The sequence below is a fragment of the Lethenteron reissneri genome, chromosome 61 (assembly GCF_015708825.2).
Source record: "Lethenteron reissneri isolate LAM-NWPU_2019-01 chromosome 61, ASM1570882v1, whole genome shotgun sequence".
NCBI classification, from domain to species: Eukaryota; Metazoa; Chordata; class Hyperoartia; order Petromyzontiformes; family Petromyzontidae; genus Lethenteron; species Lethenteron reissneri.
The window spans coordinates 9,198,455-9,211,971 of NC_083839.1; the positions used below are offsets into that span (position 1 = coordinate 9,198,455).

The window sequence follows — 13,517 nt, forward strand, 5'->3', positions numbered from 1 at the left end:
ATGTTTTGTTGTTTTTGCTGCCTTGCCCAAGATTGATAAATCAGACCTATTTAATCTATTATTAATTCCTATTTGGTGGCTTTTTTGTCTATTTTACACTCCTATTCTGTTTTTTGTATTGTTTGTTGTTGTAACTTGCAGACCCGCCCATACTGGACACCTGTGAAAAAGAGCTTTTATAGCTCATTGGATTCTTCCAGTCTTATTAAAGAAATATTATTATGATTTTCACTCGTGCGTGCAAGTAGCACTTTGCCACCGGCCCTCTCAGCGGCTCCTTGAGCAAACCCGCCACTATGGACGTTCCCCTAAACAACCGCCACCGCAGCCTTTCTTCCAGCGGGAACCCCCACTCTCGCTTTAACTCTGCTGGCAATCATGCCAATTTGCTGCCATATATTTGTTTTACTTTAATGCCAGGAGAGAGCACTCTCACCCACGCAACAGCAACACTAATTAAATAATAAATAAAACATTACAACTCTGAAAATATTGTAGAATTTTTTTTTTATTTCTCTAAGCTAACAAGTTGTACACCGCACCACATGCGACGATTACCATGCGCCGCAACTCTCGTGCGTGAAAGCACGCCAAGTGTATGTTACGCCATAGGAAGAGATTATTTTTAAGGGTCCGATTCCAAACACACTGGAAACTTTTTTCTCAATGCGGCGAGTGTTTGCGAGTCGTGCCCTGCGCACCACTGCGAACGCAAAGTCTCCGTTACTGGGTCCGTGTCCCAGTCGTGTTAAGAGACGCCCTTTGTGTTGTTGCAGGGACTTCCGCCCTACAGATAGTGCCTCCCACGGTGTTCCCTTCGGACCTTTCCTTGCACGCGGGCTACGAGCAGCGCGACATACACCTCAGCAATTGCCACCAGGACATCCTGCACTTCTGCACTTCCTTCGTGCCGGAGATGATTTACAGGACAATTGAGGAGTGATCTCCTTTAACACTCCTCACTATTCACTATTCAATTCGTATCATATTCTCAAGCTCACGAGAATCATTGCGGTCGGTTTAAAACCGTTGTCAATCCACCACTGGAAAAAGGCTCTCCCACCCACCCACCCCACATGCCATGTCAGTCATGGCCATTGTTCACCACGCTGGTCAGTGCAGCTGGGTAGAGTAGGAACCCAGGACTGGTACACGTTAGCGCACGATGCTGACATTATCCATGGCCGGGAGTGACACCCAGGTCGCTGAACTAATGGAGAAGCGTGTGAAACGCGCCGCTCCACCTCAAAATAAAACTTTTTTTTATTTTACCAGGTGAGGCCCACTGAGGTATATAGTTCTTTTTATGGAAGCGACCTGGCCACAAATGAAAGCCCAATGAAGTGGGATAATTATATGTAAATGTATCGTAGCCAAATATTCTAAATATATGTTTTTAAATGTGGAGGGGAAAAAACGCAGGACGTGGAGAAAAATCCACACAACCACGGGGAGAGAGACACAAAAACTTCCAATATACAGCAGGCGTCAGGGTCGGAATCAGAACTCATGACCTCCTGCATACCAGACAAGACAAGGTAGTTAACATATCATCACCGCAGCGCCCCCAAACTCGCGACACCATGCGCCAAATCAGGCGCCTGTGTCGTGCTATATGTAATGGCATCACGTGACGCATCCAGCCACTTGATAGCGCGTTCGCCGCTTGTTGCAGAGGTTTGCAGTTCGATTTCCAGGGCCGCCCTGGTTAATACTGTAGGTGTATTAACATTCAAATTGGCAAGCCATCTTCTTCACGGTCGACTTTAAATATATCCTGCAGAGTGTGTCGCCAGAGTAGGCTATCGTATGCGGGCATCGTAGTTCAAATAAAAAAAATATTCTATTGCATCGTACCCGGTTGGAATGGTACGTAGCAACCATCACAATGAAAACTTGGCAGGACCCTGCTAAAAAAGTGTCGCGAGACTCGTTGAATTTTATTTCTGGGTAAAACAAGCGCAGTAGTAATGAAGCACACTGTCGGTAAATATAAACGTATCGGACCGTGCAACCCAATGGGAATAAAATAAAAGATTAATGGCTCGTCACAACCAGACGAGTCACTCCAGTTGAGCAGTATTAGAATACCTGGCTGAGAGGATCTCTTCCTTACTGCATCGTAGAGCCGGGCCCCTCATCCTCCACTCTGATTCACTGGTCCCAGACTAAGGGCAGAGTGTAGGTTATAATGCGTTCTTCAGTGTACACTTCTACTCGTTGAACTCTTTGAGATGTGGTCCATCTGTTACGGTCGTCACAACTCAATTGTTATTTGGAGACTGCCATCGGTTTTTTTAGACTTTAAAAATTACATATTTAACGACATGTTTGTTGTTGTCATAATGTTTAAGTGTTTATTGTTGTACATTTTAATGTTTCATACATAAACACACATTGGTAATTATCCGTCGTTGTTTATTTGGGCGAGGGAGTCTCACTAGATTCTGGAATATTTTCAGTTGCATCACAGCTTGACTTAAACTAAACTATTTTAAACTATAAGCTATTTTTTTTTCTAGAGTAAGGCCCCACTGAGCTACATAGCTCTTTGTCAGAAGCGATCTGACCACAAATGATAGCTCAACGAAGTGGGCAATATCACGTGGAAATGTATAGCAGCCAAATACTCTAAACGCGTGTTTCTAAATGTGGATGGAAAAACCGAAGGAGCTGGAGAGAAATCCACAAGAACACGGGGAGAGAGAGACACGCAAACTAGAAATATACGGCATTTGGGATTGAACCCACAACCTCCTGTATACCAGGCGAGGTAGTTAACATCTCGCCACCGTGGCGCAAACCAATTGACTTACGAAACGAATGCAGACTGGCAGCTCTGCTTTACTTAGTATAGTCGAATGGTGGGGTCGTCGCTATGCATGTCTGTAATTATGTTGGAGGCGAGGGTTGGTGGATCACACGCATGTATTGGATCTCCCTGCAAGGTGTCATACCCTGGCTTAGAGAAAGTGGTATAGCAACTGTGGACTCCACCTGTTCCATCTGTATGGGATAAAGATTTTTCCAGGTGCTCTGGTTTCTTCCCACATGTAAATAATGATAGGCCGATAGCACCTTAATGTGTATTGGGGTGCCATGGTGAGATGTTATCTACAGTGAGGGAAAAAAGTATTTGATCCCCTGCTGATTTTGTACGTTTGCCCACTGACAAAGAAATTATCAGTTTATAATTTTAATGGTAGGTATATTTGAACAGTGAGAGGCAGAATAACAACAACAAAATCCAGAAAAAACGCATGTCAAAAATGTTATAAATTGATTTGCATTTTAATGAGGGAAATAAGTATTTGACCCCCTCTCAATCAGAAATATTTCTGGCTCCCAATGTGTCTTTTATACAGGTAACGAGCTGAGATTAGGAGCACACTCTTAAAGGGAGTGCTCCTAATCTCAGTTTGTTACCTGTATAAAAGACACCTGTTCACAGAATCAATCAATCAATCAGATTCCAAACTCTTCAACCATGGCCAAGACCAAAGAGATCTCCAAGGATGTCAGGGACAAGATTTTAGACCTACACAAGGCTGGAATGGGCTACAAGACCATCGCCAAGCAGCTTGGTGAGAAGGTGACAAGAGTTGGTGCGATTATTCGCAAATGGAAGAAACACAAAAGAACTGTCAATCTCCCTCGGCCTGGGGCTCCATGCAAGATCTCACCTTGTGGAGTTGCAATGATCATGAGAACGGTGAGGAATCAGCCGAAAACTACACGGGAGGATCTTGTCAATAATCTCAAGGCAGCTGGGACCATAGTCACCAAGAAAACAGTTGGTAACATACTAAGCCGTGAAGGACTGAAATCCTGCAGCACCCGCAAGGTCCTCCTGCTCAAGAAAGCACATATACATGCCCGTCTGAAGTTTGCCAATGAACATCTGAATGATTCAGAGGACAACTGGGTGAAAGTGTTGTGGTCAGATGAGAGCAAAATGGAGCTCTTTGGCATCAACTCAACTCGCCGTGTTTGGCGGGGAGGAATGCTGCCTATGACCCCAAGAACACCATCCCCACCGTCAAACATGGAGGTGGAAACATGCTTTGGGGGTGTTTTTCTGCTAAGGGGACAGGACAAGTTCACCGCATCAAAGGGACGATGGACGGGGCCATGTACCGTCAAATCTTGGGTGAGAACCTCCTTCTCTCAGCCAGGGCATTAAAAATGGGTCGTGGATGGGTATCCCAGCATGACATTGACCCAAAACACACGGCCAAGGCAACAAAGGAGTGGCTCAAGAAGAAGCATATTAAGGTCCTGGAGTGGCCTAGCCAGTCTCCAGACCTTAATCCCATAGAAAATCTGTGGAGGGAGCTGAAGGTTCGATTTGCCAAACGTCAGCCTCGAAACCTTAATGACTTGGAGAAGATCTGCAAAGAGGAGTGGGACAAAATCCCTCCTGAGATGTGTGAAAACCTGGTGGCCAACTACAAGAAACGTCTGACCTCTGTGATTGCCAACAAGAGTTTTGCCACCAAGTACTAAGTCATGTTTTGCAGAGAGGTCAAATACTTATTTCCCTCATTAAAATGCAAATCAATTTATAAAAATTTTGACATGCGTTTTTCTGGATTTTTTAGTTGTTATTCTGTCTCTCACTGTTCAAATAAACCTACCATTAAAATTATAGACTGATCATTTCTTTACTATGGGAACCTCATTTGCCAGTAAAAATATGATAATTGTTTTTTTATCCTTCTATCTGGCAACAAAACTGACACCTTTTTACAGATAGAAGGGAAAAAAACAATTATCATATTTTTACTGGCAACACAACTGACACCTTTTTACAAGGACTCCTTGTAAAAAGGTGTCAGTTTTGTTGCCAGATAGAAGGGTAAAAAACCAATTATATTTTTACTGGCAAATGATGTTCCCATAGTGTAGATGCTTGCCCCGAGCTCTCATACTCTGATGGTGCATTGTCTTTGAGTTGTGCGCCTTTTGGCGTCATCTGGTCCAACCCATGTGAGACTAGGCTCTAAGGAAAGCTGTCTCGGGTGTGGACCAATCAACTTCAAGGACAGTGCACATTATCAGAGTTATGTCTTTTGTTTGTATTATGACTGCAGGTATTGCGGTCTATGCAAACATGACTCCTTGTAAAAAGGTGTCAGTTTTGTTGCCAGATAGAAGGGTAAAAAACCAATTATATTTTTACTGGCAAATGAGGTTCCCATAGTGTAGATGCTTGCCTCGAGCTCTCATACTCTGATGGTGCATTGTCTTTGAGTTGTGCGGCTTTTGGCGTCATCTGGTCCAACCCATGTGAGACTAGGCTCTAAGGAAAGCTGTCTCGGGTGTGGACCAATCAACTTCAAGGACAGTGCACATTATCAGAGTTATGTCTTTTGTTTGTATTATGACTGTAGGTATTGCGGTCTATGCACACATGACTCCTTGTAAAAAGGTGTCAGTTTTGTTGCCAGATAGAAGGGTAAAAAACCAATGATCATTTCTTTGTCAGTGGGCAAACGTACAAAATAAGCAGGGGATCAAATACTTTTTTCCCTCACTGTTCCTCGCCTGGGTTCGATCCCGACCCTGAGGCCTGCTGTATATTTGGAGTTTGCATGTTCTCGTGGGTTTTTATCTGGGTTTACCGGTTTTTCCCTCCACATTCAGAATACACATGCATTTGGAGTTTTGTCTTTGGCTGCTATAAATTTCCATATGATAGGCCACTTCATTGTGATATCATTTGTGGCCAGGTCGCTTATGAAAAATACCTCTAAATCTCAGTGGGCCTTACCTGGTAAAAATGTAAAATAGTTTTGTTGAGTATGTAATTAGTTCACGTGATCCTTGTCGCCACAATGCACGACATAAAATAAGGAGCTTTATTTCTTCAACTGGAATGCAACCTTAAATCGTGACAATCCAAGAAATCACGAGGTTAGGAGAATCGTTACTGGACTATTCAGTACTGTTCCGTACATACCCTCCGGGCGTCACTCATGGATGCTGGCTACTGTGCCAGTGATGACTCGGCTCAAGATATCCCTGGTTGAAGGTTATCCACAGCGAAACATTAAACGTAAAAAACATTGCTACGTGGAATATTGACGGATAATCCCGTGAAAAAAGACTGTGTAATAAAAAAAATACCTGCGGGTTTACCATGGACCAAGCCCGATGATCGCATCTGGCTATCGTATCAATAGAGCACCAGTCAGTTGAGCTATCCACCTACTTTGAGAAAATCCCAGACCGGTGGGGCCGTCATGAAAGCAAGACGCACGATAACTTAATTGCGAGTCGTATTGTATCTTTCAATATTTTTTAGTATTAATACTGTCACTGTGAGACTGTCTTCCTCTAAACTCAATACACGGTTACAACTAAAATAATATACAGAGTTATAGCCTACAGGGGTTAAAACACATCCGTATCTATTTCAGTCAAAGTGAGTCGAGAGAACGGAGGGGGGCCCACAGTCGTATCTTGTATAGCCCCCCCCGCATCCCTGTTGAAATAGGGAGCTGCAGCCCCTGGTTACAATGAGCAAGCAGCCTTCAGTCGATTAGCCAGAGAAACTTTGTCCTTCATTGCTGGGCGGCCGTGAACACACCCGCGCATGGCTATTTGGAGCGACATTTAGCCACCGTGACCTCACTGCCAAAGTGACCCCTTTTCCTGAGACAGGCCGCCCCTGGGCATAATTTCGACGCTGACCCCCTCCCCCACCCCCTTGACACCCGCAGCCCGAAATTCAATCCGCGAGCAAGAGGTTTGTGCTCCATACATTAAGAAAAGGGTGGGCATCGCGTGAAGGTTGGTCCACGCCACGATCCCCGGCAGAGTTCGATTCCCGTTCACGGCCACCAACACCAGTGACGATTATCTGAACCGGTCCTGGGCCTCCACTAATTCGACTCAAAGACTGTTGGGCGTGGTGCTGGCCACGCACACCCCATCGTTTGCCGTGCCAGCCTTCATAGGTGCTTGCTAACAACACTTTCCCCAACAGCCTGTTAAGACTATACCACGGGTGAATCATTGTCTTTTGTCTTGTTGGCAGTTATGATAGTGAAATGGTTATGGAACATGTGGTGGTGGTAGCGTGTTTCGTGTTGTACATACGTTGAACTTCTGTCGCACAGTACATAGCCAACCCCGCTAATCGGAGGTGCCGGTGGTGGATGCGTTGGGATGGTGATGCAGCGATTTGAAGCTTGGAGGGCCCACGCAAGAGCTATCAAGAATCCCCTCCAAGAGGGCATGGCATATCTCTTACCATCCCCGCCTGCCCAAGAGTTGGAAGGGGGCACTCCCTCCAACCCCCACGTTTTCTCTCACCACAAGAGGAAGTGTGTGTGTGGTCTGCTTTTCGTCGTTTCACAAGCGACCGCAAAGGCAGCGTAGAAAGCCAGCGTTGCGAGTCGCATGAATCAAAAATCCATATGGAAAGGTTCGTGCAAACGCGCGCTCGAGTGGAGCCGTGAGCGCTGGCAAACGGTGTCACCGCATCATTGCGCGGCGCTCTCAGATTGCGCTGCTGCGGCCGTCTGGAACAGCTCTTTCCTGCCGACATTTAGGAAGCCCATTGGAGCTATAAACTTTGAAATCATCTCGATTGACAAATTCGTTTCCTTAGAACTACTTGTGTTTAGTTTGTAGTCCTTCCCCTCGCGCCTCTGATGAGTACGGTTGACTACGTACGGTACGAAAGAAGCTCAACATACACACATACATAAACAGATTGTAGGGGCAAGGACTGGTAGCAAGTAGCAGCACCTATGATGGCTGGCATGATACATGTCCGGCAGCCTTTGTCTCCCCAGTGTTGATGTTTACACACCGTGCCAGGCAATTAGCTATGGATGAGTCGACCTAGGGGAGGCTCATATTTTTTTAATAATCTAGATTGAAAATATATTTTTTAGAACTGCTTGTTGTGTTTATATTCTTTGGGTCTTTTGGTAAAGCCACGTAGATAGAAAAGTAATAAAATATCACGACGTTTTGATCGCAACTCAAGCATTCGTCCTCATTGCGGTGGTGGCTTTGCGATCTTACATTGACATGCTAATCTCTCACAATACAATGGCCACCTTCGCAGCCTCGTCGTCCTGGAGGTAGCTCTCTCCGATCTTACATTTACATGCAAATTGCATCACTAGCCCCACCCACCTCGCTTATGACCATTGGGCTACACCCATCTCAAAGCTTTATAACATCCTGCCTCAGCAGCTCGCCTGCTATTTTTTCACCTGATGACGATTGCTTGTGTTGCGATCGAAACGTCGTGATATTTTAATATTTTTCTATCTACGTGGCTTTACCGAAAGACCCAAAGAATATGAATTCCTGCAGTCACGAAAGCTTTAAGTCAAGATTGTTGTGTTGAGTTATCCTTACTCTCGCACCTCCGAATAGCACGGGTTGACTACGTACGATGCGAAAGAAGTTCAACACACGGTGCAGACATACAGCAATAATATGAAATAAAATTTTCGCGAATTAACGCAATACCCAAACGTATCGTAGGTGCGTTCAGCTTCTTGACAGACTGGCTCCAATGTCTCTGCGGTTTGTTCTGTTGACTGAAAAATAGTAATTTGGGTAACTAATCCAGCAGCAGAAACACTAGTTGTGTCATTTTGCTTTTGTATCCTTGTGTTATGTTTTCCTCCCCCACTACATTGCTTCCAAGAACTGCCAGTTGTGCAACGGCAAATTAAAACTTAGGGGTACATCAGCCGCAGGAGACACAGATATTACATTACAGAGCTGCAAAAGCATGCCCCGAGAAAGTAATTGGCATATTTGTCATGCAAGATTTCTTAAAGGTTTCCAGATGAAATGAACACGAGAGCCGCCCCTCGCTACAAGCCACGCTCTACCATGAGTGCAAAGCGGCTCCGCTGGTACCGTCGCCCGGAGTCTCGTTGCGTGTGTGATGTGTGTGTTGTGTGTGATGTGTGGGGGAGTGGTGGCGCAGACGCTTAGCGTGCTGCTCTACGAACCCCGGCGACCAGAGTTAGATTCCCGCTCACGGCCACCAACACATTTGACGATAATATGAACCGGGCATGGGCCTCGCCTAGGTCGTCCCAGCCTTAACTGAGTACCTAGTGCGATGTGTAAAAACATTGTCACTTAGGGAGACAAAGGCGACTGGGAGTGGTGCTGGCCACCCAGACCCACTCGTGTACCCTTCCGGACCTCATAGGTGCTCGCTAACAGCACTTTCCCCAACAGTCTGTTACAGGCTATACGGGGGATCTTTGTCTTTTTTAGTGTGTGTGCATGGAGAGCGGCACGGCAAGGAGAATCTGCCGGGGAGGAAATTCCGCAATTACAGTTTGCAGCCGAGGCCTGCGCTGGGTGTTACGGTGCAATTGTGAGGCCGACTTTGAAGCTAACCACACATCTGTTAGAGATTGAGATTTAGACAGGGGCCGCTATTAAAATGCCATGCGCGCAAGAGTAATGAGCTGAATACACCCTCCCACCGAAGTGCAGCTCTCACCCCCGGCTCCCTCTTGGCCCGTGTAGGAGTAGGGAGGACAAACTAAACCCGCCGCTATAACGCAACAACAACAATGGAAACAATTTAAACTGGCCGGCAACGTTGCTGCAAAGCAAATGGCAAAAAGTTGTCCGTGTCATTGTCATCTCCCATGCACGTGCGTGTTGTAACGGGTGAAGTGCGCTCTGATTGTTTTCCTGTTTCGTTCTTCCGTTTCCCCGAGAGCCTCAGATAGCCAGTGGTTGCTTCGTCACAGAGGGGCGCGTGCGTGGTTTGTTTCGCCTGTGTTTTGTTGAAAACGGCGTTCGGGAGTCAGCAATGTCAGACAAAATGAAGCGATCTCCGTGCAACAAAAAAACTACGACTCGTTTTACTCCTTCATAAATGTGGCCACGAATCCCAAACCTATGGGCCCGTATAAAAAACAAACATAGAGACACAAACCACAGTGCGATTGTTGCCATGGAACCAAAACTACGGACCACACAGTAAACCCAGAGATTTATGGAAACACAGAAATACCTAAAGACACATTAAAGACAAGCCACAATGCGATTGTGGCCACGCAACCCAAACTTTGGACTAGCCATAGCACGGTTGGCTACGCACGGTGCGAAAAAAGTTCAATACACGCACACATACAAATTATATCACACACACACGAAGCAGAAACAGCAGCAGGAGCAAAAACAAACATCGCCCCCTCCCCTTTACTGCGGAGAAAAAAAACCTTGGCAGGACCTTCGTGAGAGACAAACAAAAAAGAGTTGAGACTCGCCGTTGGTTTTCCTGGGGGTAATCAAAAGCGTAATAAATAAAGTTGTGACCAGGCGTCTTGTTGTTTGGAAAATAAATAAAAATGCTATTCGGAAACAATGAAGCGAAGGCGAATTTTTTGCCCCCTGCAAAAGATAGAGCGAGAGCCTTGGTTGTGATTGATGGGTGGGGGGGGGGCAGCAAGCGAGTGGTGTGTGTTGGGTACTCGTTGCCCCTTGAAGGCAAGCCGGGCCTTCTGTCACAGCGACCAGTGGGGATTTCTTCCCACCCAGTCTGGGAGACTTGTGTGGGTGCACTGATTGTGGCCATCGGCCACTTCAGGCTCAGAGCCCCCTCCCCTCCCCCTGGAGAGTGCCCCCGCGTGACTTGGGAGGCTTCGTGGGTCAATGTTGTGTAACGGGACATTTAAAAACAATCCTAAAACGCGTTCGTTCTGTGTTAGTTTAATTTGTGGAGTGGAAGATGGACAGCAGCAGAAGCAGGAGGATTCACGCGGCCCTCTCTGCTGAGAGAGTGAGGAATCACGACGAACACCATCAAAAGTGGCGGACGAACATCCGATCAACGATGCTCCGCCCTCCAGAGCAAACAACACAAGTTAAATTAATTATGTTCTTGCGCATGTATGAAATGTGCCTATGTTGAACTTCGCACTATACGTAGCCAACCGTGATAATTAATCGGAGGTGCGGTGTATGTCCTGTATGTTGAACATTTTCACATCGTACGTAGCCAACCGTGCTAATCGGTAGTGCCAAAAGTGCTAATTGAGTGATCTGTAAGTACTGTACATTTTCAGCAAAGGGATGCGTGACCAATGCCATTTGCATTGTGTGTTTTGTAGCTACGGGAGGAAACTGGAAATTCCGCAGGAAACGAATGCAGAACAGGGCGAGAACAAACTCCACACACACACTTACTCTCTCTCATTCAAAATCAGAATATGTATTTAAACAGGAGGAATCCGATGACCTATGAAGCTCTTTTTCACAGATGTCCACTCGCGCAGCAGAACACGGGGAAACACATACACACTCCACGCGGAAAGCTTGAACCCTTGTTGCACGAGTCTTACCACTGCGAACCTGCCGCTCGACAATGTGATCCGCTTCGTTCCAGGGAGACCCACACCCACCATTATCGGGGAAGGACATGATGTAATCACGGGGTTCCAGCAGATACATTCAACAGTTGAGTGAATTCAATCAGTCTGCCTTGAAATTTGTAATGTTTACTTGATGGATAATACACGAGGTTTTGCATGCATAGCAGGACGGACATGACTGTGTTTCTGGACAATAACAATACACTGGGTGCTCATTTGTCTTATTATTTATACAACTAGCCTTTTGCCCGTCCAAGGACGGGTGTATTAAAGTGAAACTTGCAAATGAAAAGCAGCCCACGACGTTTCAGTTTCATTTATTAGGTATCGCCCTGTGAGCCATGCGGCTCTTGACTCGGGTGCAATCGCAACAAACAAAAACATGAACAAAGAACATCTTAAAGTGACTACGCGCAACAGAAAAAACCAGGAAAAAAGAGCAAAGTCTTCCAGAAAAAAACACAGTTTGTCAACGCTGTGTGCAAAAATCCCAGTGGGATGCAAGTCAAACAATAACAACCATAAGACAATTTCGATTAAAGATATCAGGCTAACTCTGTACTTCAACAAACAAACATAGCTAAACCATACGTTTTCGAAATCAACAAAATAAAGCTTTAAAAACAATGTAACAGTGATCATATGAACTGTGATTCAAATTTAACAATAAACGATATACATAACATGTACGACCAAACACTATGAGATCTCTTTTACCAGTGGCAAAATATAGTAGTAGGTTTTTACCCTTTTAAACTGGTACAAAACTGACACCTTTATTCAAGGCATCATGTTTGCAATAACCACAACACAAGTAGTCAAAAAAGCAAACAAAAAGAAGCAACTCTGATAATGATAATAATATGCACTGTCCTTGAAGTTGATTGGTCCACACCCGAGACGGCTTTCTTTAGAGCCTAGTCCCCATTGGTGTTGGACCAGATGACACCAGAAGGCGTACAACTCAAACACAGTGCAATATCAGAGTATTGAGAGCTCGGGGTAAGCATTTACACTATGAGATCTCTTTTACCAGTGGCAAAATATAGTAGTAGGTTTTTACCCTTTTAAACTGGTACAAAACTGACACCTTTATTCAAGGCATCATGTTTGCAATAACCACAACACAAGTAGTCAAAAAAGCATGCATAGCAGTAGTCAAAAAAGGTGTCAGGTATAAAATAAATTAAATCACAAGCGTCCGTCATCAGGTGGGACAACCACAGCAAGAAACAATTGCTGAAGTGGGCAAATGGGCTGCTGTGACAAGAGGCTATATAGGTAAGAGAGGGGGGAGGAGCTAGGGAGGAGAGATAGAGAGGGGGGTGTGGAGAAGAGCGAGCAAGGAGAGAGGTGAGCGGGGCTGGGAGTGGGAGGCTGCCAGTTAGAGGGGGGAGGAGCCAGGGAGGAGAGATAGAGAGGGGGGTGTGGGGTAGGGCAAGCAAGGAGAGAAAAGGCAAAATGCCGGAGGGTGGGGGGGGGGGGGGGAAGTGAGCGGGGCTAAGAGTGGGAGGCTGAAGAAACTGGAGATGCGGATATGAAGGCAACACCATAAAGCAGTTAAGGTTTTACCTGGTTAATAACATCCTTCTAATGATTGCTCAATTTGTATCCATCTTCTCGGTTGAAGTTTGCAGAGTACCTTGGTCTCGGAAAAAAACAATATCATGAGAGCCCACAGCCTTATAGCAATGGTCAGCCACGGTGGAGATATTAGTTCTGCCATGTTTCAGATCTGACTTGTGCTCGCGAACACAGTCCGAGATATGTCGTTTCGTTTCCACGCGCTCCGCTCTTTGGAGAAGATAGCGTTTGCAAGCGCGGGCTGCGCCATGGAGGTTCCTGCTTGGCAGGAAATGGTGGCGGGAACTTCGTTCCCACATGGCTCCGTTGCTCCCACTTCCACTGCTGGCTCCGCGATGTGGAGCTCCATGAGGATGGACGCCGCGTCGCGGAGGAGTTTTGCGAGGCAGCCGTCTGCAGTTTGGAACACCCTCCTCGTCGACGTTGGGCAGTCACGTGCCCAGTCAGTGTTCTGCTCTGCCGGCACCACTTAACCTCCATCCTCCAGGGGCTGTTTGCGGGATGAGATTTTCGTCTTCATCGTCCAACGTCCTGGTACGTAGTCTGCGGCGCGTA

At 46.0% G+C, this 13,517-nt stretch overlaps 1 protein-coding gene across 2 annotated transcripts in view; it reads left to right on the forward strand.

Moving 5' to 3' along the window:
- Positions 1 to 3,228, forward strand: part of MCMDC2 (minichromosome maintenance domain containing 2) — a 36,223-nt gene extending 32,995 nt beyond the window's left edge. The window contains exon 14 of one of the 2 annotated variants that reach the window (XM_061576475.1): positions 777 to 3,228. In XM_061576475.1, coding sequence (XP_061432459.1) covers positions 777 to 943 — 167 coding nt within the window. In that variant the 3' untranslated portion in view covers positions 944 to 3,228. Of the gene's footprint in view, positions 1 to 141; positions 310 to 776 lie in introns of those variants that run through there. The other variant, XM_061576476.1, reaches the window with a different exon arrangement.
- The last annotated feature ends 10,289 nt before the right edge of the window (positions 3,229 to 13,517 follow it).